Source organism: Acipenser ruthenus, chromosome 25, assembly GCF_902713425.1.
Source record: "Acipenser ruthenus chromosome 25, fAciRut3.2 maternal haplotype, whole genome shotgun sequence".
In the NCBI taxonomy this organism is placed as follows: Eukaryota; Metazoa; Chordata; class Actinopteri; order Acipenseriformes; family Acipenseridae; genus Acipenser; species Acipenser ruthenus.
In genome coordinates, this window is record NC_081213.1 from 24,571,010 (window position 1) to 24,598,959 (window position 27,950).

The window sequence follows — 27,950 nt, forward strand, 5'->3', positions numbered from 1 at the left end:
CTGGGCAATCACCTTCACTGTTCCTATATTTAGTTTTACTTTCATATTCTCTCCGCTCGCTCTTTCTCGCTCCAAAACACTCCACTCCGACAACGCAGAGAGCTGCAGGCTTTTATACTGGTGAATTTAACAAAATAATTACAAACACTTAAACAATAATTCAATAAACGGCACCAGCCACACTGTCACCAGATGTCTGGCAGATACGAGCTGCTACCATCGCATCTGCCAGACCACATCCAAACCAAACAATAACAACGAAAACATTGTATTTTTAAATAACATAACATCCATTCAAATCGTACAATAATAAAACACTCTGCTATTTGCCGTCCTTTATATAATAAATAAATCATGATACAAAACAATACAAATACAAAATTTGCAGTACCCCGTTCGAAAATAAACAAACAATACATTTATTTACACGCAGGGCTTCTCCCTGCCCCCTCTCATATGTGCAGGGCTCTACTACTGCCCTGCCACAGCTTCCATTTCTATCGAAGGTTGCAACCATCTTCTCCCGTAAATAACCCTGTTACACATTTGCTCAACAAAATGGCTTTTACTCCTTGATTCACATGCAAAGGAAACCGTTACCTAACAAATCTATAGAACATACCTTGTTTCTGTTGCAAAGTTCCTATTGAGAGATGATTTATCAACTACAAACAAGTACAATACGGTTTTTTTAAAGCATAGTTTTCAGAGGCTCTACTTTGTAATATTTTGCTTGTGTTTTTTATAAACACAAATTTAATACCACATTTGTTTAACCAAATGTCATGAGGTTTATAACATGATGTGGCCAAGATGAATTTGTTTATGCAGAATTGGTCTCTTCTATGAGCAGGTGCAAGAAACATGAAAACATACACAGTTAGCGGTTAGGTCCGCACTACTGCCAGAAACCTCTCCAAAGGAAAACTTAGCATCATTTTTGTGTAAACAACTAACAAGATGTTCCTTGAGAGAAATCTATAGACATACTTAGTGTCTGTCATTCAGACTTTATTTTTTCTCTGAGTAAATGGATTTGCTGTCTGGCACACTGATAACATTAGATTTGAAAATGTTTAGAAACTTGAAAACACTCAAATACAAGAAACTGATTTGATGATGTATATATTTTTTTCCAAGTTAACCAAGCTAGAAAAAAAAAAAGAAAACAAAGAAAAGAAAAATAATAATTAAAGCCAGTACTTTACAACTTGATACTTCCAACCTGCTGTTTGCTGCTCCTAGAAATGTAATTCTCTTGAATAACAACTAAAACGGGTCTCGATATACAGTAAAGTGAAGCTAGGGCATCATAAATATTTCCACAGTCCAGCTTTATTTATTATTATTATTATTATTATTATTATTATTATTATTATTATTATTATTATTATTAAAAATAAATAAAAACATTCTTGCATTCTTGACAACAGTCTTCAGCAACAAACAACAATAAATTGTAGGCCAGTATTCATAAAGCATTGTGCCATTTGGAGTTTACTAATGAATAATATAGCCTTTTGTGCAAATACAGCCTGTGTGTGAAGCATATATAATTATGTTCGGTATGCTGATACTTTGCACAGAAGTTCAAAATGTATAGTTACAGTCGGCACACATTACAAAGGGTATACTAGTTTAAATTCCTTGGTGTCTGTTTACTACATTCTTGCATAGCTCACAGGCATGTTCCTGCTCCTACTTGCAGCAGCAGTGGGTTATAAATGCCTGTCTTTCAATATCCATTATATCCGACTTCCTTTCCAATAATATTTTTCATAGCTTTCCAGTTCCAAGATAAAAGATAAAATAGTGATGGGACATGCACGCACTACTGTTTTTTTCCCCACAGTACCAGAATAGGAATTACTAAAGTGCAGTAAAAAAAAAAAAAAGGAAACAATAGAGATCCACCATCCTATTTTCTTCACCCATTTAAACACAATATATGGAAACATGTTTATAAAGTTTAAAATTGCTTTAGGGATGTGTAGCTCTGAAATATTCAAGAGAAGCCAAAAGGGGTTTATGATTTGTGGTGGCTGTGAGAAATCCATATCTTTTTTGCATACAAATTGATGGATGGTTAATGAATTTTTAATGTTACATTATTGCTTCTGTGTGGCTGTTGACAAGGCTCTGAACTGAATGGTCATAAAACATTAAGTCTGCCAAAATAAAGATTAGGAGAATGTTTTTGCAACATGCTGTTTAATGGGTATAAAACCTGTACTGTGAATAAAATTCACCTTATTGCTTGAGAAACTGTTTATACTGTTAAATGCCACCATGATGGAGACCTGTACTATAGAAAATTAATGCAGTAAAAACATTTTCCTGGAGTGGGCACAGAGCATAGCGTAGTACGTTTTTTAGAAGCTTTTATAATTGTTGGCACACCTGTGTTATTACTTACCGTTTCAGTGCTCTTGTTTCCACTGCTCTAGTGTTAATATTTTGGGCCCTTTCCATTTTTCTGGGGTGCAATGAAGGGGCTGCTTGACAGGCTCATGATTTCTGTGTTCCCCAGACAGTTTTCTTAAGACAGCCTTGTAAAAGCAGAGATTTTCCAGTTGTTTTAAAGCACTAATATGGTTTCTGAAATAGTTGTTTTTTTTAACTGATTCTGTTTTGGATAAATGTAATTTTACCACTTTAGGCAAAAATATATAGATTTTTAACTTTTTCTTTTCCATACAGCAAACCAGCAACCAGCCTTCACATCACTGATTATACTTTGGGTTGTATTTTACCTGTTTTAGTAAATTGCCAATTATTTTATTATTTTCTCCCAATTTGGCATATCCAATTATTTTTTAGGCTCAGCTCACCGCTACCACCCCTGTGCTGACAAGGTGTCCTCCGAAGCGTGCTGTCTGCCAACCGCTTTTTTTTCACACTGCAGAATTACCGTGCAACCACCTCAGAGCTACATTGTAGGAGTACAACGCAGCTCTGGGCAGCTTACAGGCAAGCCCGCAGGGCCAGACTACAGGGGTCGCTGGTGCGCGGTGAGCCGAGGACACCCTGGCTGACCTAAGCACACACCCCCCCCCCTCCTGCCCCCGCCCCCGGCGGCACTCGGCCAGCACCCTCTGGGAGCTCCCGTCTACGGTCGGTGATAGAATAGCCTGGACTCGAACCAGGTATTTTTTTTTACCTGTTTTTAATATAAATTACTTCAAATACAAACCAACATGTTAGTATTACATTCTGAATAAAAAGCCTTTTTTTTTTTTTTAAAGGAATATTTAAAGGAATTCTTGGTAAACTTTTGGTGCATTGTGAACGTGTTTGTTCAGGCCAAAGACAAGGGTGAAATGTCACAGGGACCACTGAGCCTGCCTATCAACTCTCTCTAACATCTTTTTAGACACACTATCACTTCATTTACAAGCACTGGTTTCTACTTGAAAGCAGGTATGTGCTGCATTTCAAGATGGAAATGACTACTTGTGGGATTATGGAGAACGGTGCTCAGCAAGTACAGGCCTGAGCATGTACCCACGTACATCAGCAATCGGACACTGAAAATCGAAAACAGAAAGCTATGAACAAGGCAGTTACACCTAAATATGTGAATGCAAAATACACAAGGCAGGAATGGAAACAGCAGTTTGATCCACTCCTGGTTTTACTCTGAGTTTAATGAGACACACCTGAGCTTGTTACCTATACACTATGGCTAATCAAGGTTGTTGTTAAAACCTGGAATGGGTAAAACTGCTGCTATATACAATAGGAGTCTTATTTCATGCCTGAACGATTTATGGTTGGGTTTAAGGTTGTTTTGCCAGGTTTGACAGAAAATTATACATTTTTTGACTTGTAGGAGAAAGGATGAATAAACCTCTAAAAAAGGGTAACTCGTCTGATAATAAATTGGAAAAAAAAACTCTCAAATATTAGGAAAATGTTGGCAAATAGCGAGATGGAAAAAAAACATTTCATCAATCTCAAAGCTTTCCTGATATCCAACTTTTCCGCAATGATCTGACGTGGCCAGGTGGCAGAGTTTTCGGTATTTTTTGTCTTACAGTGAACGTAATTGATAAATCACACACACTTCCCTAAAAACGCAAATATTAAAACTAAATATCTCAACAACAGAATGCTCCAACCTTAGGGCTGGATGACAACTTAATTGTAAGCATGTGACAACGTAAATGAAGAAAAGGTTCTCTTACATCTGTTTTTCATTTTATGAACTTTATAAAGAGGCAATTTTTGTTTTTTAAAAACCCTGAACGTGAACATTTTTGTTGATATAAAACACGTAACAAGCTCAAGTTTACACCCTTACAAGCTGTAATGATTAAAAGGCGTAGTTTACAAAGCACACAATGAAGGCCATAGCACTGTAGTAATCTGAACAAGAGGTATACAAAACACATCAAACAATTGGCACAATGTTGCTTTTCTTCCTCCTACTCTATGTAGTCAAAGTCAGAACCATAAAAAAGGCACAATAAATGTGAGAGATGCACAACTGTGCAAGAATGACTAACCAAGATGAGCAGGCCATACGGCTAGAGAATTCAGTTGTGTGTCTGCCAATTAAACTTGTGGTTGGCAAATAAGCCAAACACAACTTGTAGAATGTTGCCATTACCACAGCTTCTTTTAACCTATGCACTTCACACTGGTAGGACTGTGGTACTGGTATTACAGAACAACATTACAGCTCTGACTGTCAAAAGTGTCCATTCATACAGACTTAGTGATAGGAGATTAATTAATCACTACGTATTTAAAAACTATAGTACATCTTTTTAATACTGCTTGTATTGAAATACATCAAATTATTAAAGTTTTTTTTTTATTACATCTTTTTATTAACCTAAACTTTGGGAATCAAACACAAATATCATACATTAAACTGCAGTTCCAATTACAGACTAGGAAAATCTTTTCCATTTTTATTACCAGAAAAAAAAGAGAGAAAGTTGCTGCATTGCTCTCACTGTCTGTAACTGCAGGTAATAAATTCAATTATGAGGTCTCATAACCATTATAGACTGAAATCTGAAAAAAAACCCTGAAAATCCCTGTAAACAGATACCATTTAGCGAAGTCATAAAATCTAAGCAGCTATAATGGTAGAATAGTTGAATGCCTGAGGCAAATATTAATTGATAAAATGTGTTTAATTCAATTTTCCCCAACTGAACTGTTATAGAGTTTCAAGACCTAAGTTATTAAATATACTGTACCCAGGTTAAAAAACAACAAGTAAAAAATAAATAAAAGGTAATTACTGCTAATTTGCAACATGAACTGCAATAAAGAAAAACAGGCTTCCATTTTTTAGAACAATTGCTATAAAAATAATGAATGTGTCATTACTTTAATTGCCTATGCTAGACCACATGAAAGAGCTTTTTAGCCGTCATGAATTTAACCTAATTTTTTAATTCAAAGCATGCAGCATTTCATTAATAACAATGTTTCAGATTGTTATAATAGAACTGTGCCTGTGTTCTTTCAAAACTTCCCTTTTAAATATGAGCAGCTTGCAATTAGTGAATTTTCCTATTGGTGGAATTTGCAGGGTTAAAGTTGTTCCATAAACTCATGCTTAAGAATTCCCTGGCAGCTATTCATGCAGGCTTTAAATACAGATTTGACAGATCACATTTTACTCCCAGGCACTAAGAAAATATTCTACCACAACCAGACCTGCATTACTTCACCTCCAACTTGTAGCTAGTCCTAGTGCCCTCAGATAAAATGAACAAGCTAACACCTTTATTATTGTCATGTATACTTGTGCCATGGGTGCTCTCAGCAACAGTCAAAAAATTTGATTGGAGTCTTGAAAACATAGAGGAGGCTGCCATTTCACATGAAGAGGACTCAGTACTGAATAATGAAGAATTCTTGGAAGCTAAAAGGCCAGAGGTACTGTTGTTCAACTGTTAAATAGTTCTGCATTGCTGCCTAACATATCCTTGCTCAGTCTGTTAGCCGCTAATAGAATTTACAATACATATACAATCTTTATTTCATACAAACGGAATCATTCCTCTATTAGCAATTGTTTGCTTTGGGACTGGTAGATGGAAAATGGGTGATATGTCTCTGCTATTTAAATCTTTTTTATCGTGCAGTAGGGTATTATCTGAACTTGTGATACACGTGACTTTATAACATTTGATCTAATGATTTATGATGCTTGCCATCAGTCTTTCAGACAGATGAAACAAAAACTAGATACAAATGAACAGATGTAAGGAATTATAAACAGATTTTTAGAAATATAACATGACAGTGTCAGAGGTGGAGAGAACAGCTAGCAGCACTGGTTTCTAACAGTCTGTAGTTCTTTATTATTTTACAAAGATTAAATATAAAACACATATGAAAAGTACCTATATTATACAATGTTATCTGACAACCCAGTTTATTTTAACTTTAAAAGTGGGTTGTAACTTACTGAGACAAGGTTGGAAATTACCTTTCCATCTAAATAAATTAAAACGGGACTTTTTTTTTTTTGGTAACATTGTCTTTGCAGAAGTTGTGATGCAAGGAGAACAGTCATAACCATAACATTGATACACGCACTTTCCATTGAAGATATAAGAAGTTACAGAAAGACAGATTTGTTTTAGGTTATAGAGAAATACAAATAATACACATGTACAGCCGCACAATTCTTCTTAACAAAAATATAATATTAGATTTGTATGGGCACAGTATAATCTCCAAGCACACTGAAAAGAAAATATTACTCTGTTACGGATTTGCATGTAACTGGTTTATAGTTTCAAGTGAAATGGTGACTTTATGTAACTAACAAACACATCAGAATGCATTATAAATGGCTATTATATTGCATTATAATGTCTATTATCTCTTTCCAAAAACAAAGATATTGGAAGACCACGACAAGTCTTGAACACACTTCTGTCTGAAACCATGATGGTAAAAATAAATACCAATAAAAGTTGGATCGTCCATCAGACCTGTCACAAAACATACAAGAATTCTAAAATTTCCCTTTCTTAAATATTAGACAAAGAATGTGTTTGTTTGAACTTTAGGATATTCCTAAATTATATTAAAGGATGGGTTTCCTTTAGAACCATGGATAATACCATATGTGCAGACTGCAACAGCTCTAGGCATGTTGAATAGGAGGCAATTTCATTTTTGAAAACAACTTGGCTTTTACACGACTGCATAAACATAAATGCTTGGAAAAAAGGCTCAAACCAGGCTACTCATCTGCATTTTATTTACAGACGGATGTCATGAGTTTTCCTCAGTCAGACATAGTTCCTGACGTAACACCACAACCAGATTCAGGTAAATATTGAATTAAAAATCAGGATTGATATAGATCTACATGCAGTATAGAGATATTAATAAATGCATTTGCAACAACACCTGGGTACTGTTTTTTGAAGACCTTTTCCGGGTGATCCCAAACTTTGGATACCATGCACCCCACCTCACAGCCTTCTCTGACAGTTTCCGTGGCTTTGTTTCAGAACTGCCAACTTGCCTCTTGTGTGTGTGCTTGACTGGCTCAGTGTATTGTGAAGAAATCCTCATTGATGTGGTTCCTACACTGCCAAAAGAGACAGCTTACCTGTATGCACGCTACAACAAAATTAAAAGGATTAACACAAAAGATTTTGCAAACTTTCGTAAGTAAACTTGTTTGTTTGTTTTTCAACATCTAACCAATCATACTGTAGGTTTCTAATGCAGGCACTTTAGTCTCCATGAGCGTGTGACTTCAATAGGACAGCTATATGTCATTAAACACAGAAGACACATTAGGACAGCAACAACTTAATAAGAATATCTTAGTGATTGTTACCAAAACAGCACTATGCATCAAAAGAAAGCGAATACTGTTTTGGAGAAGATCGCAAGTCAGGGTTGTTTTGCACAGCTAAGGCATTTAATATCTGTACTGTATGTTTAACTAGCTTTTCTTGTCTTATTTTTCAGCTACTTTGAAAAGAATTGACCTGACTGGAAATTTGATTGAAGAGATAGAAGAGGGTGCCTTCTCAAAGCTCCCACTGCTTGAGGAGCTTTCACTTGCTGAAAACAAATTGACCAAACTTCCTGTCCTGCCTGCTAAACTGACTGTTTTCAATGCAAATTACAACATGCTCAAAAGCAGAGGAGTGAAATCAAATGCTTTCAGGGTAATCCAATGCAATCCGTTACTTTAATTTCATGAAAATCCAGGAATATTCCACATTTTCCTCTATTTACCATTTGATTTTTACAACAAGGCTTATTCCTTTATAACATAAAAATAAATTGAAATGCAGATTGTTATTTGCCAAGCTGAAATGTTACCTATTCCAGTTAGAAGAGCAAAAGACTCCTGAAGGCTGACTATGAGGAAGTGAGGGTGTTAGCGGTGTGCTGTGCACTGAAGCCCAAAATGGAGCACATATGATTCCCCACCTCACTTCCAGCAAAAATCAACCTTCTTTTGAGAATAAGTTTTTTTTATTAAGTAAAAACCCTCTGAATTCTGAATTTGAGTTGTATCTGTTATTACAATTTAAGTACAGACCAAATTACAGCAAGAGAACCCACAAATTATGCTGTAGGAGTAATTGAGGATTGTTCAATACAGTATGTCTCTGTTTCTCTCACAGAAACTCACCAACTTGTCGTATCTCTACCTATCCAACAATCAGCTGGACAGTGTGCCTCTTCACCTTCCCGAGAGCCTGCGCATTCTACACATGCAGGTGTGCGCATCCACCCCTCATTTAACCGCCTGCATCAGCACATTCAATCAGTACAAAACATATAGTAATAAATAACTAAATAACACTGTGGGATTACAAGTCTTGAGCCATGTTTCAATGGGACCATTCATTTTCTTAACTGGGGCAATTATCTTTGTCATAATGTGCAATGCTTTTAGTTAGCATGTTAGGTTTACAAGACTTGTAGATTTAAGTTTTTCTGATATTCGTCATCATCTAAACCAATCGTTAAATAAAACTGCATAGTGCTGTGAAATAACTGTTCATAATAACCACGTTTTGGTTTCTTCCAATACAGAACAATAACATAACTTCAATCTCAGAAGAAACGTTCTGCAAGGGAAACAGCACCCTCTATATTCGTGAACAAATGGAGGAGATAAGACTCGATGGTAATCCAGTTTCGCTGGCCAAATATCCAAACAGCTTCACCTGCCTGAAAATGCTGCCTTTTGGAAGTTACTTCTAAACAAGCCTTGTAAATAGAAAGGAGCCCCATAATCTAACCAGAGTAGGCTACATGCATTTTAGACAGTAAGCACTTTGTCTTCAGTGTTTTAAAACTGTTGTTTAAAATGTCATGCTTTAAAAAAAAAATTATAATTGTTTGCACAACTGCTCATTTTCAGATGCAAGCGTCGTTTGTCAGGGTTGGCTTTATGAACTCTTACAGTATGTTTTGCAATTTTAATTTCACTTTTTGTTTGTTTTTGTTAACTTTAAAACACATTTCTGCACAGAGTTTGAACTCCTAAATTCTTATTTCACCTGTTATTCCCTTTAAAGTACCTGTAAAACTATTTCAGACCAAATTACAGAAAACAACCATAACTTCTAAGTACATGCTTCAGTGTACTTATCATAAGTTTATAATGCCTTCCAACATTACCTTCTTAAAGAAAGTGTAAATACATCAATATCCCGAAGGTAAAGCAAAATACATTATTTTACCTCGTGGGCATTACAACCAAAGCCTTGAGGTGGGATTTAAGCTTGAGCACTTAAAGTGTCATATATGTAATGTGATTTGGCTTCTGAAAATAAAAAGGCAGTTACATACTGCTTTCAAATAAATGTACAGCAGCATGTATTCATTTACTTAGTAATATCAAACTTAAGTTTAGAAATGGAAATGAATGCTGATATTATCTCGCTGTCTGTGTCTCACTCTCTATATATAAATGATAGACATATATAAAATAATAATCAGTGCTATTTTTGGTTTTAAAATTAGTATGAACCCATTCTTGTTAAAGTGTTGTATTTGTAGAAAATAACTACCTGTCACAAGCATTAAGATCTGCAGGGTGTATATAAAGTTTATGTAAAGTATGTTTTGTTCTTAATTATAATTTTTTTTTTTTTTTTTTTAATTAAGACCATTAAAATGGTATTATGTATTGAATTACTAAAGCAGCTGTACTGAAAGGTTAAAAATGACTTATTGGCTATGTCTGTTGGCGTCCAGAATCAGTCTGTGATCCAAGTAAATAATGGAATTGGGTCCATATTGCTTTTGTAGCTTGGTTTCCACGTCTTCGAATTGCAATCAGTTGAAGGAATAAGTTCATATGCTGATCCCTTTGCCAGTTTTCTACTCATCATACAAACCTCTACTGAAATTAATATAAAAATGTAAACAATACCACAAAAAGGCAATAAGCAAGGCCTTTGTTTTATTTTCTCTTATTCTGGGAATATCTGATGACTGTTGTTCTAATAATTCAAGACAGGAAAACAACCTCAGAAAGTTGTAAATCGTGCATTTTACCATTTTTTTAAAATAAAGTGTGAAATACAAAGAACTCTGTTTAATAACCAAGTACACTACTACCAAATGTAAACTGTGATTGTAATGTTTAATGAGTAGATACCATTGTATGGGGTCTGGTGCATTCACATGCTACAATGTAATGATTTCGTACTATTAAATTACAGAAGCAAAAGAAGACAAGGTCAGATGATCATGCTTCCTCCCTTTGGATCTTAACAGTCAAACAGAGTGCTGGAGAGGTTCTCAAAAGTGATAATCAAACAGAAAGGATTGAGGGCATCCCTGCCTAATACCACAGCAAGACATTTGTATTTAGTACAGACCGAGGCCAGAGGAGAGATGGAAGTACACAATCAAAACGTATAAATCTACCTGGTCTTCATAGATTTTGGTTCAGGGAGAAGCGACTGAAGATAATAGGCCATGAGCAATAATCTTGATATTAACATTAAGGAGGGAACTAGGGCCGTATGAGCCACAATGGCGTTTTTGTTTTGTCTTTTTAATTCAATTGATACTGATGCATGACAAAAGGAAGGGATAGCAATATAAAAACATAGACTCCAGGACTGGAAGGGGCACAGGTTTGAAACACTGGTCTAAAATGACATGAACAAGGGACTTCCTTAAGCAGCCACACATAAAACCAATTCTAAGACTCAACTCAGAAGGGGCTCATAAAATATAGGTATGTCAACAGGAAGTGATGTCCCTCAAACTATTTTTATGAGAAAAAAAAAGACCAGTCAGTATGCTTGTATGAAAGATGTACAGAACTACCTGACTTAAGAAAACTAAATGGAAAATGGAAAATACAAATAAACATGTTTTAACAACTACACAGAATAAAGCTCAAAAGCCAAAATGACAATCATTTTTTTAGATTAATTAAGTTTACCAGTTTCACTTCTTTCTGGTTGTTTCCAACTTCAGTTGTACCTACCATCAATAACACCACCTTAAATCTCTTACCTGCTTCACAAGGGCAGGGGTTTGAAAAGCACACATTTTTCCACAGGTATTATGGAAAAGTAATTAACTCGTGTAAAAAAAAAAAAAAGTTAACTAGCCAATTCTTCTTCATTTCCGGAGTTCCTGGAATGTTTTTAGTAGGATCCAATAAACTTTTGTCTAAATCAACACATTCCATTAAATTAATAAGCCATGAAAAATGTGAGCATAAAAAAAAACAAAAAAACGTAACATACGGTAGTTTACAGATCAAACTTAAAGGTGAGGAAGGGTAAGGATTTAACTAAAACATTATGCTTAGAATAAATATAATTTTGGCAGTTTCAAAATACAAGTCAGAGACACCAAGCAGTTCCTTTACCAAAGCAATTCCTGAAATGCACAGACGTAATACAAATGTGGTTGTGACGTTACATAAACTTCTAAAAAAAAAGAAGCAGCAGTTCTTATGTTTTATACCAAGCATAAATTCAATTTGATCTTTGTTTTAGTTTTCCACAATTGCTCTAAGCTAAAATAATTATTACAGTTTTTATTTAATTATTCCAGAATTATGCAGTGGCCAAACCAATGCAACGTGCAATGTTACGTAAAGCCTTAATACAAGTTTCTAACCTTGCCACTGTCCACACCACAAGTACATAGTACACTAACCACCAAACATGCATCCAAAATGGGGCTGATTTCAGTGCAAGATCTTACGGCTGCCCTGGAAAGTTATTTTTTCAGTTCAGACCATCTTATCCTACCTTGAAATGCAAAAGTGTCCTTTTTCGATGCACACACCAATCCGCAAATGATTTCAGAGTCTGAAAGAAAAGCAGAAGGCTCTTTGTATCTTCAGCTCTACAAAAAAAAAGGACAAAAAAAGACAATGTTACAGACAGAAAAGACAATGTTATAATGTAACTTTATAAGGGTTGGATAGCTGGGAAATAATTGTAAAAGATAAGTTTCTTTGCGCCTCCATTTTTAAACATGCCTCCATAAAAACTATGACATCTCACGAGATCTGAACTTCCCATCTCACCATTGGCACATTAGAAAAGACAGTTCACCTAAATTGTCAGTTACTAGTTTTGTAAAATTATATGAATGCCCACCCCCCGCCCCCAATACATATCTTTGTACCTAACTAGTTCACTTTGCCTTGACTATAAAGCTGTATATATAAAAATATATATTCATTGTACAACAGATAATAAAACTAACTTACAACATGTAATTCTCCATAATTTAAGACCCATCTAGTTACAGACGTTAACATGAATGTGTCAGGCTCTATATGTGTGTATGTATAAAAACAGATGTGAGAAACTTCGCAGCAATGGAAAGAAGGCAAGTCTATGATACGTTATGCAAGCTTTCCAGGTACAGAAAAGCTATCTTGAATAGCAGAACAGCTCTACGATTGAAGTTTGTAAAAACACAACAGCTCAACAATTCTGTTTGGAAAATCACAAATGAATGTTGAGTAAGAGTGAGGCAATTTTTAAGTAAAATGTTTAAGTAAATACTGTAAACTGTGAGACCCACAGAAATACAGGGAGAGATACAAACATTAAAAAAATTACACAGAGTAGATACCACAGCTGCTATTGAAAGCCTGAAGGCCATTTTTGTTATTCTCCCAGGGCAAAAAGAATCCCATAGCTGTGGTAAGAATCACTGTCTCCAGTATTTTCCTCAAGTCATTTGGTTTTTTTTCTGCCAGGACAAAGATTCAGACCAGACAATAATCCAGATGTATTTCGGGGGCTGCAAGTTACAAGTTTTGGCAATTCATCATTTTCTTTCTAAAACAAGATAATTTTATGCAGTCTGTCCTAACACTTTGATCTGCCAGACTATAAACATGTCTCCAACTCAAGTATACAAAATCTTTTGCAGGAAAGTGAGTGGTTCATTCAATACAGGATTGAGGCATGCTATAACAGAAATGCAGCAGAAGTGTGGTGATGTTTGTGTTTCCATAGTCCACGCGAGAAGGAAGGAGCCTGTACTGACTCTCAACGTGCATTCAACTTAGCTGCGGGAAAGGGCTGGGCCAAGTAAACAAGCTGTGTAAGAATGCAAGAGGTGTGAGAGGTACCGTGTGTTCTCAGGCAGCTGGTGGCAAAGGCTTGGCGGAGATGCTTGGCTGTTAAATAGGTGCCTCTGACAAAGGGCGGGCGTTCATTGCCAGGACAAGTAAGTTTGGAAAAACTAAGCAGCCTTGAATCTCCTCTCTTGTACTGCAAAGTTAAATGCAGATTTTACTGGGTTGTCAAGCCTAACTCAGTGCAGAGTACCTGGTGCGACACTCCACAAAAGGCGAATAGTGCTCAGCCATTGCACGTCCAAACTGTGGTTTAAATGACTTTTGAAATGATTTTCCTTTTTATTGTTTTTGTGGAAGTCTGATTTGTGTAAAATACCAGTGTGCTATGGTTACCATTGATGGTATCACCAGTGCTACAGCTGCCATTGCTACTACCTAGTGGAGGCTTATTGTATTGCAACGCCAGACTGCAGCAACCCTATGTTGCAGCAGTCTGGTGTTGTCAGGATTCACAGTCCTGTTTCCAATTGGACTTCTTCCAAAGATCAGTGCTGTCAGCGCTGTAGAAAATATTTGACAGGGTTGTTTACTTCAGATACCTCATTTCCCAATGCTTCCACTCCTGGGGCAGTGGGCCGAATGAAACCAATCAAATGGTATTTTAAGAATTCCCTGGGATGAAAAACAAAACAAAACAAAAAAACCACAAAGACTGATCTGACCTGGAAAGGACAGTCCCTCAAGGTACAAACGTTTCAAAAGAAAATAATCAATATACTTAAAAAAAAAAAAAAAAAAAAAAAAACCCTCAGAAAACTATTTTTTTTTATCCTGGATATGTCCCTTTACCTCTGTGACCTGGGTCAAACCAAATGCAAACTTCAAATATAAATAGTGTGGTAAACTTTCGTCCACATCTCAAATACCTCATATCAGAACTGACACAAAAATAACACCTATCCACAGTATGTCAGACGATGCTAAACACATAAGGGCTGCCATGTTTGCCTCGAGTAAGCACGGCGCCTTATTCAGTCATGCAACTGCGTCGTTTCCTGCAAGTGATCTGACTAAAAAGCACACTATAAATCAAAGTAAAATATTCTGAATACAATAGATATTAATAAACTGTTAACCCCCATGCTGACAGACACACCCTGAAACCCCCACCATGTTCATACAATATTTGACAAGCCTGACAAGTGTTAGCCTCTTGTAGGCGTTGAGCTCACCAGTTGCAGTGCTAACAGAGTGCCTATTATGTGTAGCAGCCCATCGAGGGGGAAAACATTCAGGTTTCGTCAGCCTGCTCTTTTTTCTTTAGACACTTTTTTGGCACACTATAACAGGGTTATACACTTGCCCAATGAATTACCAATATAGAGGAAAAGTACATTTCAGTCAATAGCTGGCATTGTAGTTCTCTATGCTTGCAGACTAACATCTGTATGTATATAATGTTGGAATCTGCTTTCATTTCTGGGACTGCAGAGAACGCACAAATAAATATATTGTGGCATGGCAACAAGCCCAGCGCAAGGAAAATGTGTGTTTGTGGCAGGGAGAGAGTTAAAATCTCCCTGCCAAACTAATTTGTTAATTGTGTTATTATTAATTATCCCCTGCACCTGGCGATCATTGTAAATTAGAGCCAGGTGAAGGGTATTTGAAGGAAGCAGCCAGTCTGCTTGGGGCTGCTGTGTGGAGAGCCCGCTTGATAAGTGTGCGCAAGCGTATGACGAGTAAGGTACTGTGTGGAAGCCTTTTGTTTGATTTGTGTTATTTGTTAAAAAAACCTGTGTGTTTTGTTTTTGTTTTGGCAGGTAAACAGCTTAGCTGTCCTGTTTTATAGTTTAGTTTGTTCCTGTGTGTTTTAGTTAGTGCTCGTGAGAGCTAGGTGTTTATTTTTGTTTTTGTTTATTTGTGTTTGTAATAAAAGTGCGCAACCACACTAAAACTGCAAGTTACTGTATCTATTTTTAAAGGGGCAAAGAACCCGAGTGGAAGCAGCTCGTTTACAATATATCTCTCTTTTGGTACCATGCAGATTTGGGTATAGATGCCTCTTAATTCGAATGCCTTCAGTAGCACACCCCCCTGCCATTACGGGAACAGTTTACTACTTCTCAAATGCGTGATACAATCCCACAAATAAGGTGTTATCAAATGAGCCTTACCTCGACACAAACGCGCTCATGTCAGTAAATTCACTGGACTCTACGACTATGTTGAGATCAGTAACAGTTGTACTGACAGTGGCCTCCATCTACATGAAAAGATACTGGATGTTAACAAAACCTATGTGTTTTAAACATACACAGAAATAACAACCAAGGTCTAACATTAATGAAATGCAGTTAGATCACTGGGGGAAATAACAAAAACCAATGTTTTATGTCTTTTCCTGGTCCACAGTAACTAGGTCCACTGAAGATTTGTTTGATACATAATTCTTTTTTTAATTAAAACCCAATAGAGATTGTCTACCAAATACAGTATAGACCATAATATGGTCCTGGTAACTCTAGATATGGAATGTCTTATGACGGCAATGAAGATTTCTATTTTTGTTCCACTTTTGTAGCATTGCAGTTTGCTAAAATCCTTACTATCCATAATGAACCTATTTTTTTTACTATTAACCAGAAATGGTAAGTAAATCATTTTACCACAAGAACCTACAGTAATTTATAGATCTAGGTCAACATGAAGTTTGATGTCTGTCAGATAGAGGTTTTGTACATGCATAAGACACAGAGATACAGTAGACATTTCATGTGCTACTCCTAGGTGGGCCAAATGCAGTAGCTGATTGATCAGCACAATAGTAGTAGACAATTTAGGAGGTGGGTAAATACTGCCATCTGGTGGCTTATGACAAAACTACAATCACAGACCAATAATTGTATCAGTCATGTTGGGTTTAAAAACTATATTATATCAATGTTTACAGTTCAATGATAAATAAATTAATAGTGTGAAACACAGCATGTGTTTCCTACCTGAACTTCCATCAGCTGAAATTCGATCTGGAAAGCCAAGAAGTGGCAACGGCCGGATAGCCTGTGCTGCTGTAAAACTTTGATATGACCTTAAGAAAAAATGAAGAAAAGGTGTACTAACACCTGCAGAAGAGGTACAACACTAAACTGGTAGAAAGTTTTATTGAGCTTTTGGTCCAGTGGCTAAATGGGGAAATCCAGAACCAACGTTGGTTCTTACTAGTGTTCTACAACATCAGCAACGTCCTTCTGCTACATATTAACAGTAAAGTAAAAGCACAGTACTGTACATTGTGCAGCAGGTATTAGGACCCAACCTGAGACTCGAACTCACTGTTGATAATTCTGGGTTCCAGCTGCTCAGTCCAAGTCAAGTTATTTGCTTGTTTTTCAACTCAAGACAAGTTTATTTTTTAATTATTTACACTTACTTTTTTCCAGTGTTTTTTTTGAGTAGTTGGTCAACACATAACCACTCATTTGTGACTGTTGTTTGAGTTCTGCTTCCAAACTATCCAGCTTTGTTTTCAGAGATGCAAAGGCCTGCTGCTTGGTTGAATCTTTTTTTGATTTTCCTCTCAATGATGCCCTGTAAAATGGGGGGGAAAAGTATAAAATCATACACTTACTTAAACACACAATACTTCAAAAATATTCCCATCGGTCACAATTATTATTATTATTTTTTTTTTAGAGGTTTTAAAACAGTTTGTGTTATAAAGTATATGCATTATAAAATAGATACATAAATAGGAACCTTAACATGGCACAATTATGCACGCAGTGACTGAAGAGGATACAATCTAAATAATACCACTTGCATTAATAATATATAATTTCATGTTTAAAAAGCTGTAAAACGTACAAAGTACTGTGATAGTGCTCCTCTGAGTACAAGGTGCCCGAGTGCTCCATGTCTGCATGCTGTTCTTCTAACATCTTGATTTCATCCTTAAGAGATCTGATCTCTTCTTCATACAACTGTTCACTGCTGCTCTTCATGTTGAATACTTAAAGGGACCTGAATAAAAAAATAAAAAATAAACACGTAAGCGGTTACAAAACCACTGTCCTGAATAGTTATGATCACCCCGAAACAATACAGAAACCTGCTGTAATGAGTAAACGATGTGCTTGCTTTTGACTTACAGGTGGAGGCACTTTACCATAAGTTACGGCCAGACTACCGTTGTTAAAGTAATGTGTTACAAAGCAATTCAGCAAATGCAATGTTGTTGTTTTTTTCTTATTCATGTCCTTCCAAGTTCCAACTGAGAGATGCCGCTGCATATTTTAAAAGTTTTAACTGTAATAGCTGGAATTACCTTTGCAAAAAGTGACGCTCTCTTAATTACAAAACATTGAGCCTGGAGCTGCACGATACATAATTCAGTAATATTAAATCATAAACCCACTTCATATTCAAACAGTATAGACAGTTAAGTCACATCATTTAGACTAAAATGCAAACAGTTTCAATGCAAAATTACGTTTTTATTTTATTTTGTTTATTTATTTCGTTACTGTCTTTGGAAACAGGGAGTACACATTAAACATAATTAAGAAAGAACGCGGCACACTACATAATATACACTATCAATATTAAGCAGAGGCAAACACTATGCAATTTTATGAAAACCAAACACATACCAACAATAACAATCTCCGTTCTTTCAATTCAAAGTGTGGCTGACAGCTCGCGCCAAGACTGGACTGTATCAATCTCAACAAATGCACGGGGGCGAGTTGTACAAAAATATATAAACGTCATATAAAATAAAACAAAATGTTTCTGTAAACATATACGTTATTTAATTTTATTTGATTTTACGTATTTTTTAGTCAGAAAATGTTTCTGAAAACTTTCAATGTAAAAAAAGAGTTTTACATCACCGCTCCCTCTTGGAAGAAGTAAGCCTTGCCGAAGTATTTTGTGTCACAGAATTAAGTGAACTATGTGTAGAGCTTTTAAAGGTTAAACTATAGACTGTGCTTCCATTATTTATTTTCATTTAAAATTAGATTTCAAGATACGTTTTTAAAAGTTTTACTTTGGAATATCAACAATTTTTTATTTTATTTTTTTTCTGTGGGGGTGTTTCTTTTTTCTTTTTTTAAACCGTGGAACCTTAGTTTGTCGTCTGGATGACACGGGGAAGTATTTGTAGTCGACACGTGGATCCTGGCAATGTGAGTTTTGTGTAGTTGTGGTTGTGAGAGAGATGATTTATTTTGATTTATTTGAATATCAGTCTTACATTTGAGTGTAAATCTAACCAAACTGCATGAACACGTGTACGTGTGAGTTGTCAACAATAGATGTGTTACGCTGAGTAAACATACTCGACTTGATGTTGAATGCACATGTGCGGTATGCGTTCTGTAAATTACACGACGTAGTTGTACAGTCGAGTACGACTATGTGGTAATATTGTTAGCAATTAGTTTATTTAAATGTGTGTTTAGTATCGGAAGATGACAAATAGGGGTTTAAACTGTGAAGGTACATCTCTTGTAGCAATGCTGCTAGTTGCATGTTGAATATTTAAAAGGTTTTGTCAACTTGAGGTATTCTTAAGGTTTACTTAATAATGATTCTTTATATTTCGTGCATATCTAAATGCACCAAGCTGGACTGTAATCCATTTATCGTATGTGTGTAATGTTGTCAATATAGATATATTTTCTAACCAGTGTATTTATTGATTGATTGATTGATTGATTTTTAACAGAAAAACCCAGTCAGCATGCGTCTTCTACGTTAAGGGCAGAACTAAAAACCATTCACAATGGAGCAAAGTAGAAGCATGAAGCGGTTATATGTTGGTGGTCTGAACCTCTCGATCTCTCAGACAGAACTCCAACAAAGGTTTGAGAAATTTGGAGATGTGTCGGACGTGGATATTGTCACCAGAAAAGACGAGCAAGGTAAACATCTTGGTACTTGACACATAACTAGAAGAACATACGATCTAAATATAACTTAAGTACTTTACTGTTTAAAATCTGACATACTGATTGAAGATTTTCTCTATGACAACAAGAGCAAGGGGCTGTTGATAGCACGGGTAATTTGTACATTTGAGTTGGTGAATGTCTTTTTATATAGAGAGAGAGAGGCAAATGTTAACTAGAATTAATTTATTAAAAAGTCTAATAAGCTGTCATATTTTCTAAACTTTTAGGGGACCCAGTGAAGACCTTTGGATACCTTAACATTAATATTTCTGAAACAGAACTAAGAAAGTGTAAGTACTATTTTCCATCTCAAACAGTGAAATATTTTTGTTTTGGCACAGATAATGTACTGGTGTACTGGGGGATGTGTATGCACTGAAATTAGTCATCTTGCAGCATTTTGTTTGTGATAATATACTCTTCCCTTTTCAGGTGTGTCCATATTAAACAAAACTAAGTGGAAAGGTGGAACACTACAAATTGAATTGGCTAAAGAAAGCTTTTTACACAGGTATGCAATCAAATAGTCATTTTCTATTTCAGAGCCTATTTTAGATTCTGCTACTAAGGATTAAGGCATGACCAACACATACCGGTCTGAATCTTGAACTGGGAATTTTATTGCAATGATGTGCCTTTTTTTAATATATTGATTGAAAACAACATAATAAATAAATTCAAAGTTAACTTTGTATATAGTAATCAATATGTATAACCACAAGGCTTTATTCTGTGATAGTTTTGTGATACAGGCACTAAAACAGTTGCGTTTTGAACTACTGATTGATTTGAGTTTTTTAAATCGCTTGCTTTAGGCTAGTTGCTCTTTCAATTCTTGTTCTGTTGCAGGCTGGCTGAAGAACGACAGCAAGCAGCAGAAAAGAAGCGGACGCCTCAGGTTGACCGTACAACTCACCTGGTAGAGTCACTAAAGAAAGTTGGTGTGGAGAACTTTCACATGAAAGCTGCAGTACCAGGAACAGAGGTTCCTGACCATAAGGTACAGTGTAAGATTTCTAAACTGGAGAATGCAAATGCTGATGGAGAATCTGTTAATCTTCCAGAATAATTTCTGTCCCTATTGCGAGACCCCTTATTTTGTGAGTAAACTTCCTACTAATGTTTACTTATAGTATGTAATTGATCGATTTTATAAGTATAAAGTCAAATATAAATGCGAGTCCCATTTTTTTAATATACTTTTTTTCTTATTTGTAGGACTGGGTTGTAAGTAAATTTGGACGGGTCCTTCCAGTTCTTCGCCTTAAAACCCAAGGCAATAACAAGATATCCTTTTGTTGTGGTACTAGTGATCTTCCAAAACAGGATTTGCTTCAATACAGTACTTGCTTGTAGTCTTGCTGTATGCTTCTTGGCAGGTATTAAAATTCCTCATTAATTTAGCTTAATAGCCACGTTTCCTGGTTGTTTTATTCACATGTAATATTTGCTGTTTGATATTTAATGGTGGATTGGGGTTATTTTCAAAGCTTGGCAATATGTGTCACTGTGGGGGTTAAGGGTGGGGGTAGGGCAATTGTACAAATCCTATAGGGAGGAAAGTCAGATTAAATGAAGTCCTGTAATTTTGCCATTTGTAGTTGCTGTCAATCCTTAATTCTTTCCCACATTGTTAAGTGTGATCCATCGAAGCACTGCCACAACATCAAGAGGTTAGACCCGTCGGTGGATTCTGAGAATGTTACTCCAGTCTCCAAACTCACCTGGCAAGTGGCAGGGGGAGATGATGAGATCAGCAAGAAAAGAAGGGGGGAGTTTCCCGCTTACAAAGTCCAGCCTAAAAAAAAGCGCTGTACTCCCAGTAATGGGGCCAAAAGGTTTGAGGATTCAGATGTGGAGGTTGTTGGCAGTGCCAGAGCTTACAAACACTTTGAGGACCAAGATATTAAACAGGGCAGTCCCTCTGAGCTGAACTGTTACATTAGTTCTAGAAACAGTGTGAGCCGCGGTAATGAACAACCATCAACTAGTAAGAGACAGACAGCTGCTGCTGTACAGCCAAGACAAAAACCAGTCTGCTTGTTTGATGGCGATTTAGACTCTGAAGATGAAATAAGAATGATGGTTGCACAGGAAAATAGGAAAAACAAAGCAACAGTGAACTGCGATGTGGAGGAGTTGGGTGATTTAGAAGTAGTTGGTGATGAGTTTAGTTTAAAGTATACCACTCACTGGGCTCATCAAAAGGCAAAGGGTGGAGGCAGCAAAAAAATGTCTGAACGGAAACAGAGCCTGAAGGACCTTGAGCCTGACAGCCGGGAGTACGATTCTGCAGATACGGATGAAATTCTTACATTTAATATTAAAACTGAATCAAGTTTGAAAAAAAACCAAAAGGATCCTGAAATGGTCAGATCAGAGGGTCAAAATGGTTGTGACGCTGGACCATCAAAAAAGACCCCTACAATAAAAGTTAAAAAGACAGAATGTGGCAATCATGGGAAATCTGTTTCTTTAAACAGTGTAAGGGAGTCAGGTAGTGATGATGATTCTGATGACAGTGGGTCTTGTGTAGATTCTGATTATGAAGCCATGATGCAGAATTGCTATCGTTTAGAGCTGTCTTTAGCAGACTTGGAACAGCTGGCAAAGAAATCCGCAGAGACCTCAGAGGAAGACGGTGGAGAATCAAGTTCAGTGTTGAAAGCTCCCCAGCACGTTTTGAAGGTTGCAAAGTCACAAATACTACCACCAGCAAAGAACAGCACTCCTGAAGCTATTTTGGCAGCAATTTTAAAGGACAGCAGTGATGATTATGATGGTGGGAAAAGGAAGAAAAAAAAGACTGCTGCAATCCTCCCAGCCTTTAAAGGAACAAAAACACTTGCAGAACCTGAGAATCGGGAAGAAAAAACTAATTCGGCGCAGCAGCAGAAAAGAAAGCAGGAGGTTTCCAAAGACGAGGCTGTGAAGAAACAGAAGACATCCATCATCCAGGAGCAAAAGGCATTGTCATCATCGTCTTCTGAGTCCAGCAGTTCGGAGGAGGAGGAGATGCCTGTTTCCAAGCCGCCACCATTCAGGGGGCTCAAATCTCCTGTAGACCCTGCGAGTCAGAACCTATGCCAAGAAAAGAAACCAGCTAGCGAGAGCAGAAGTGGCTCTTCCAGCAACAGCAGCAGTGATAGTGAAGAAGGAAGCAGTGATGAAGAGACCAAGGCACAAGGAAAAGGTACACCGAAAATAGAGAGAACTAAAACTGCACCGGCAAAAAGTGGCCAGTCACTGGAAAGTAAAGATGCTTCAAAAAAAGCATGGGAATCTAAGAAAGCTCAAGGTGTACTGAGCTCCAAACCAGAGAATGTGCGGAAACACCAACAGGACAATGAAAAAAGACTGGCTGCTCTGCAGCAAAGACAGAATGAGGCAGAGGAGCAGAAGAAGCTCATTCAAGGGGCTTTGTCGAAACTGGTAAGTATTGCATCTGTTGTTGTTTAATGTGCTACATAACACCCTGCCAAGTTTACAAGGAACGCATTACGCTGCCTTTTATGTGTCCAGTGTTGTCCATACTGGCCAGGAGAAAAAATAATGTTTTCTAAGGATCAGGTTCCCTCCTGCAACAATGCTGGTTTTCTGTTCCGATTTAATATGCCACTCCTGTCACACAGCACCAGCATTGTTGCAGGAGGGAGCATAAACTGGATAAATACACTGCAATGTTTTGTTGGGGGGGGGGGGGGGGGTGCAATATGGGATACAGTAAAGGAATGTGTTTCTTAAACACTGCAGCGTGTTCTGTAACACTTGAATGTTCCTGCACATTTTAAAGTTACTTGCACTGTGATTTTCCTCATCTCCAGGACACACCAGAAACCAGTACAAGCAAACACATTGTGTTTGACTCAGAGGAAGAGAGCGACCGTGAATCAAGACAAACAGATGAGAAAACACAGTATTGCAGTGAAATGAAAAAGACTCTGTTTGAAGAGAGCGAGGAGACCTCCGACGAGGACCAGGGGATCCCAGACAAGGCAGAACTTGGGGCAAAAGTTAGTGTCATTAAAAGTAATTGTTTAAGTTCAAGGGAGCACAGTGTACTTGTTCTGTGAGAATCTAATACTGAGAAACAATACTGCCTTTAGTATCTAGTGAGACCGATACTCTACGCTTTATTTTATTAATCAACAAACTATACAGGGTTTAATTGACTTACTATTTTTGCAGGAGTTCAAAAACAAAGCAGCTGGCAAACTGTTTGAGAGTGAGGATGATGAGGATGCTCACAGTGAAGAAGATGGGGAGAGATTTCAAATTAAGCCTCAGTATGAAGGCAAAGCTGGAAAAAAGGTAAGCAATTCTACAGCAAAGTAACTAGAAGGGCTGTTTTATAATAATAATAAAAAAAAATGCTATTCTTTCATGTTTATTACTGTACAAAACATTTGTTTTCAAAGAACTGTTTTTGTCATATGAGAAATGCTGTGTTTTCTACTTACAAGAGCCAATTACTTAAATGACTTATCTTAAATATGTGAATGTATGACTTGCCCATTTTGCCAGCGGGTTGGATATTTATTATATCAACTAACACTCCTATGTTTTGTGTCTTTGCCTGTGTGTGCATCTGACGGGCTGTCCTTCCTGTACTACAGCTCATGGAGTTGCAGTCCCGGTTTGGAAGAGATGAGAGATTTCGTATGGATTCACGTTTTTTGGAGAGTGATAATGAGGAATTTGATAATACAGGTATGAGTTACATATTAATAAAGAAATAGTCAAACATTAATTTTAAAAATCTGATATTTGTAACATAGCTCTGAGAACCACTGGAATAAATAATTTAAGGTGACCTGTAATCAAGTCAAAAAATTTAATATATATTAATTATACAACAACATAAATGTCTTGCTCTTAAAAGTAAAATAAGTTTTGTCTGGTTGTTGGTTTTAAGATTTCTTTGTGACTTGATTTATTTCCAGAAGAGATTATGAAGCCCAACACAGCGGAGGAAGAAGAGCTTGCTGAGGAAAAAAAGAAGAATCTGGAAATTTTACAAAATCTTCTTCACATTAACGTCCAAACTGCAGAGTCCAGCAAAGAGACGGCAAAGAAAAAAACATTTAGGCAAGCATTAAATTAAAAAAAAAATGTTCTGAACATGCCCAAGGTGGGATAATATTCTGTGCTTGGGGAGGATCCAGTGGATTAATATTAAACGATTCATAAAATGACGGTTAAGTGACTAACTTTTATGAACCATCGTTATTACAGGGATGTAACTGCCTTGCACTATGATCCAACCCGGGAGGAGCATGCAGCTTTTGAAACAAAGATTGAAGAACCAAAAAAAGAAAGGTAACAAAGAGATCATGTAACGTACATATCGTGCCCAGACTCTCCAAAATTTACATAACTTGAATACTAGCTTCCACTACCTCCTCTGGCTTGAACCTTTTAAATTCAGTTTCCATTGGTAGATTGTTTTAATAGAACTCCTTTTTCCCTTGCAGTAAGGCTGAGAGGCGGAGGAATCGAGAAGAGGCAGAGAAGCTCCCTGAGGTCTCCAAGGAGATCTACTATGACGTGGCTGTGGACTTCAAAGAAGTGTTTAGCTCTACGAAAACAAAAGTGGAAGACAAGGCAGAGATTGCATGGGATCAGGAAGTAGATGAAGTTTCAGACATGGACACTGCTGCAGAAAGTCAGGCTGCACAGCACGCTTTTAACTTCCTGTCCGACACAACGGCTGAAAACGAACAATCCGCAGGGTTCAAATTCTCATTCTTCGGAGATGATCCCGTGGATGAAATCCATGAGAAAGAAGGTTGGGAGAAAATGTTAAACAGTAGTTTATGAACTTTATGACATGCAGTTACAGCATTGGTGGATTAGCTATTAAGCCTTTCACTGGTTCAGTCACAGCACATGTTGGTTATTGCATTCTCAATTATTATTATGATAGCTGTTTTTTTTTTTTTTGTTTTTTTTTTTTTTTTTTTTTTAAAGCTGATGGGTAATGTGGGTGTCCTACCTTCATTGTAGACAGGTCACGCAGAAGAATTGAGATGGCACGTGAACAATGGTAGTGCAGAAACACAAGACCGTTTAAAAATGCTATTTGTTGTGTTTCAGATCTGTATAAGATTGAGTCGTTAAAATCTGCTAAGATCACATGGCAGGAAGACCAAAGATTCCAGGATAGCAGTTCAGAGGAGGAGGATGAACAAGAAAGTGGTGAAAAGACTCAGATCACGACAACAGAGTAAGACTACCTTTATAGTTCACTGTGTCATTTATGCAATTGTTGCAACTAATTTACAACATGTTGATTTATAAATATAATATACACCAGTGCTTTAAAGGTAAAAACAACTTATTTGCTGAGGTTATATGTATTGTTTTAACTTGATTTTTTTTTTTTTTTTTTTTTTTTTCCAGCAACGAGACCTTACCTGGGAAGAAAATGAACTTTTTCTTTTTCTTAAAGGATGATGAAAGGTTGAAAGGTAACTTTCACTGTGGGCTTTAACTACCATGCCAAATATATTTTAAATATATGAAACTGAACATTTGTATGTATTTATTGTATCTGAGGAACTTGAATGTAGACACAGTTTTATGTTCTGAAAAACATAATGCAAAACTGTATGTATTAACTTCTTTTAACCTAGTGTGTTGTGCATTCTAGTGAATGAAATGTTGAACCGTATAGAACAATGGTTCAACAACTTAACTCTGTTGCATTGCTGTTTTTAGAGGGTCCCAAAATGTTCTGTCGATCTATAAACCTGGAAGAGGAAAGGGAACACTGGGAAGACAGTCGCTCTTTGTTAATTGAAGTAAGTATTTTCTGCTAAGCTAATCTACAATGTGCTAAACTAATCTACAATGGTTAATAGTAAATGACTGATATTTAAATTATAATTCAAGAAAGAAACTAAATGAATACTGTTGATGGAAAATCCAGTTTTATAAAGACATTTAGTGTAAACTGAAGAGGTAGTCACATGGTTATTCTGAGGACCACTTAAAAATGAATGAGAAATCTGTGAGTGCCAATAAAAATCAAATATTTTTTGTTTCCAAAGGAGTACAGGAAGAGGCATAAAGATGCAAGACGTAAGTTTAAGGCCAAGCAAAGGAACTAATCTGTAATTTGTGTACTGCAAGGCTGCAAACCCCACAGTGAAGTGTACATTCAGTGTGTTTCTTCCACGTCTGGATCAGGTATAAAATACAGGTGCCTGAGGGCAGAAGAGAACCACAGTTGCCCCATTGTTTTAAACACAACACTGTAAAGCAGAAAGGTATTTGTAAACTGTCTTGTGTTTTGGTTCTTAATTCTGTACATGACGTGTATTGTTTCCTGATTTGTTTTGAGTTTATAAACAGCTTAAAAGTAGAGTTTTTGTTCAAATAAAATAAAATCATAGTAATGATACTGTGTTTTGAAGACTGACTGTATTGATGAAACAATGAATATGAAAACCATGCCCTTGTGTGTTTCTGTTTTTCTCCACCAGAGGGAGTTAACATCTAAAAACAAGCATTATTCATATTTTAGGCTTAAAAGGGGAGGGCCAGGTTTCTATGGTAAATAAAATGTCAATATTGGCTACGTTTTAGCATGGTTCACCACATTCGTAGATATTAATACACTATATAATTTGTTGTAAAAACAAATTGTCCACTACCCAGTAGTCCTGATCTTTCTATTGGATAAGGGCGTCTGCTAAGAAATAAATAATAATAATAATAATATTGCAGTAAAGCTCTCCATTTTCTCTGTCTAAAAACTGCAACAACAAAAGAGGCTCCTCCTTGGGGGAAGTTGGGAATAGCAGAAGTGTTAGAAGCCATATGCAGACATAGTTACATGAAGCTTGCTTATACTAAGGAAGAAAAAAAAAACTAAGATACATTTCTGCAAAACAGTTTCCATTTTATAAGAACCATATACATGGCTGATATTTTCAACAGACATAATAAAATATAGTTCTCAAATATTTGTAAACTGTTTGTATGACCATTGATTGACTTATTAGATGACAATTATTTATTTGTCTCTTTTTTGTTATTAAGCTTACTTGCAAACAAGATGTGAAAATGGACAGAAAGTGGGGGAATTAAATCAATAAGAATGCTTGCAAAGTACATTGCTGCAGCAGAGGCTGTTTTTAATGAAGATCTGGCCCTTTACTTGCAAGCAAACATCTGCACCAGTTACAGCGTGCATACCACTAGGCTGCTGCAACTTTAAAACCTGTAGAATTTCCAAATCTCTCGCAAGTACAATCTGTCTACAACTGGCTATATCTTATTAAAAATAATGAAAAACGTGGTACTGAGAGCCTAAAGAAAACTGATGTGACCATTGCACGAATAGGGGCTGCATCAGATTTTCTCTTAGCATGACACATTTGTGGTAGATAGTTTTGTATTTCACCATGAATGCAATTGAATATTTTGTTTCTGAAACTTAGTGGTAG

General features: G+C 36.5%; 3 protein-coding genes across 9 annotated transcripts in view; 2 read left to right on the forward strand and 1 right to left on the reverse strand.

Moving 5' to 3' along the window:
• The window catches only part of LOC117414132 (centromere protein P), an 80,417-nt gene extending 61,925 nt beyond the window's left edge, over positions 1-18,492 (reverse strand). Inside the window, exons 1-6 of one of the 3 annotated variants that reach the window (XM_058999785.1) lie at positions 18,433-18,492; positions 17,405-17,560; positions 16,971-17,128; positions 16,540-16,628; positions 15,715-15,803; positions 12,246-12,342 (exon numbers count right to left, since the gene is read on the reverse strand). In XM_058999785.1, the coding sequence (XP_058855768.1) occupies positions 12,246-12,342; positions 15,715-15,803; positions 16,540-16,628; positions 16,971-17,128; positions 17,405-17,541 (570 nt within the window). In that variant the 5' untranslated portion in view covers positions 17,542-17,560; positions 18,433-18,492. Of the gene's footprint in view, positions 1-12,245; positions 12,343-15,714; positions 15,804-16,539; positions 16,629-16,970; positions 17,129-17,404; positions 17,561-17,864; positions 18,005-18,189; positions 18,410-18,432 lie in introns of those variants that run through there. The other 2 variants (XM_034023869.3, XM_058999786.1) reach the window with 2 other exon arrangements.
• On the forward strand, positions 5,611-10,082 carry LOC117414133 (mimecan-like). Its single transcript, XM_034023870.3, has 6 exons — positions 5,611-5,901; positions 7,248-7,311; positions 7,497-7,655; positions 7,966-8,168; positions 8,634-8,729; positions 9,049-10,082. The coding sequence occupies exons 1-6, from the start codon at positions 5,731-5,733 to the stop codon at positions 9,217-9,219; spliced, it is 864 nt and encodes a 287-aa protein (XP_033879761.1). The 5' UTR covers positions 5,611-5,730; the 3' UTR covers positions 9,220-10,082.
• On the forward strand, positions 15,216-26,953 carry LOC117413757 (nucleolar protein 8). Of its 5 annotated transcripts, none has more exons than XM_058999779.1 (17): positions 15,216-15,284; positions 19,272-19,467; positions 19,725-19,787; positions 19,930-20,008; positions 20,347-20,497; positions 20,716-20,784; positions 21,127-22,929; positions 23,322-23,510; positions 23,686-23,808; positions 24,114-24,207; positions 24,441-24,585; positions 24,733-24,816; positions 24,972-25,285; positions 25,594-25,723; positions 25,900-25,967; positions 26,218-26,300; positions 26,550-26,953. In XM_058999779.1, the coding sequence occupies exons 2-17, from the start codon at positions 19,329-19,331 to the stop codon at positions 26,607-26,609; spliced, it is 3,594 nt and encodes a 1,197-aa protein (XP_058855762.1). In that variant the 5' UTR covers positions 15,216-15,284; positions 19,272-19,328; the 3' UTR covers positions 26,610-26,953. The 5 variants fall into 5 exon arrangements, with proteins under 5 accessions (XP_058855762.1, XP_058855758.1, XP_058855761.1 ...); XM_058999775.1 differs by lacking the exon at positions 15,216-15,284 and adding an exon at positions 18,528-18,729; XM_058999778.1 differs by lacking the exon at positions 15,216-15,284 and adding an exon at positions 18,740-18,910.
• Positions 26,954-27,950: the final 997 nt, after the last annotated feature.

Coding starts and splice junctions, on each gene's coding strand:
- LOC117413757 (XM_058999779.1), top strand. CDS start 19,329: ATGGAGCAAAGTAGAAGCATGAAGCGGTTATATGTTGGTGGTCTGAAC. Junction 19,788..19,929: donor TGAAACAGAACTAAGAAAGT/GTAAGTACTATT, acceptor TTCCCTTTTCAG/GTGTGTCCATATTAAACAAA. Junction 23,511..23,685: donor AGGCAGAACTTGGGGCAAAA/GTTAGTGTCATT, acceptor CTATTTTTGCAG/GAGTTCAAAAACAAAGCAGC.
- LOC117414133 (XM_034023870.3), top strand. CDS start 5,731: ATGAACAAGCTAACACCTTTATTATTGTCATGTATACTTGTGCCATGG. Junction 7,312..7,496: donor AACACCACAACCAGATTCAG/GTAAATATTGAA, acceptor GCTTTGTTTCAG/AACTGCCAACTTGCCTCTTG. Junction 8,730..9,048: donor TGCGCATTCTACACATGCAG/GTGTGCGCATCC, acceptor CTTCCAATACAG/AACAATAACATAACTTCAAT.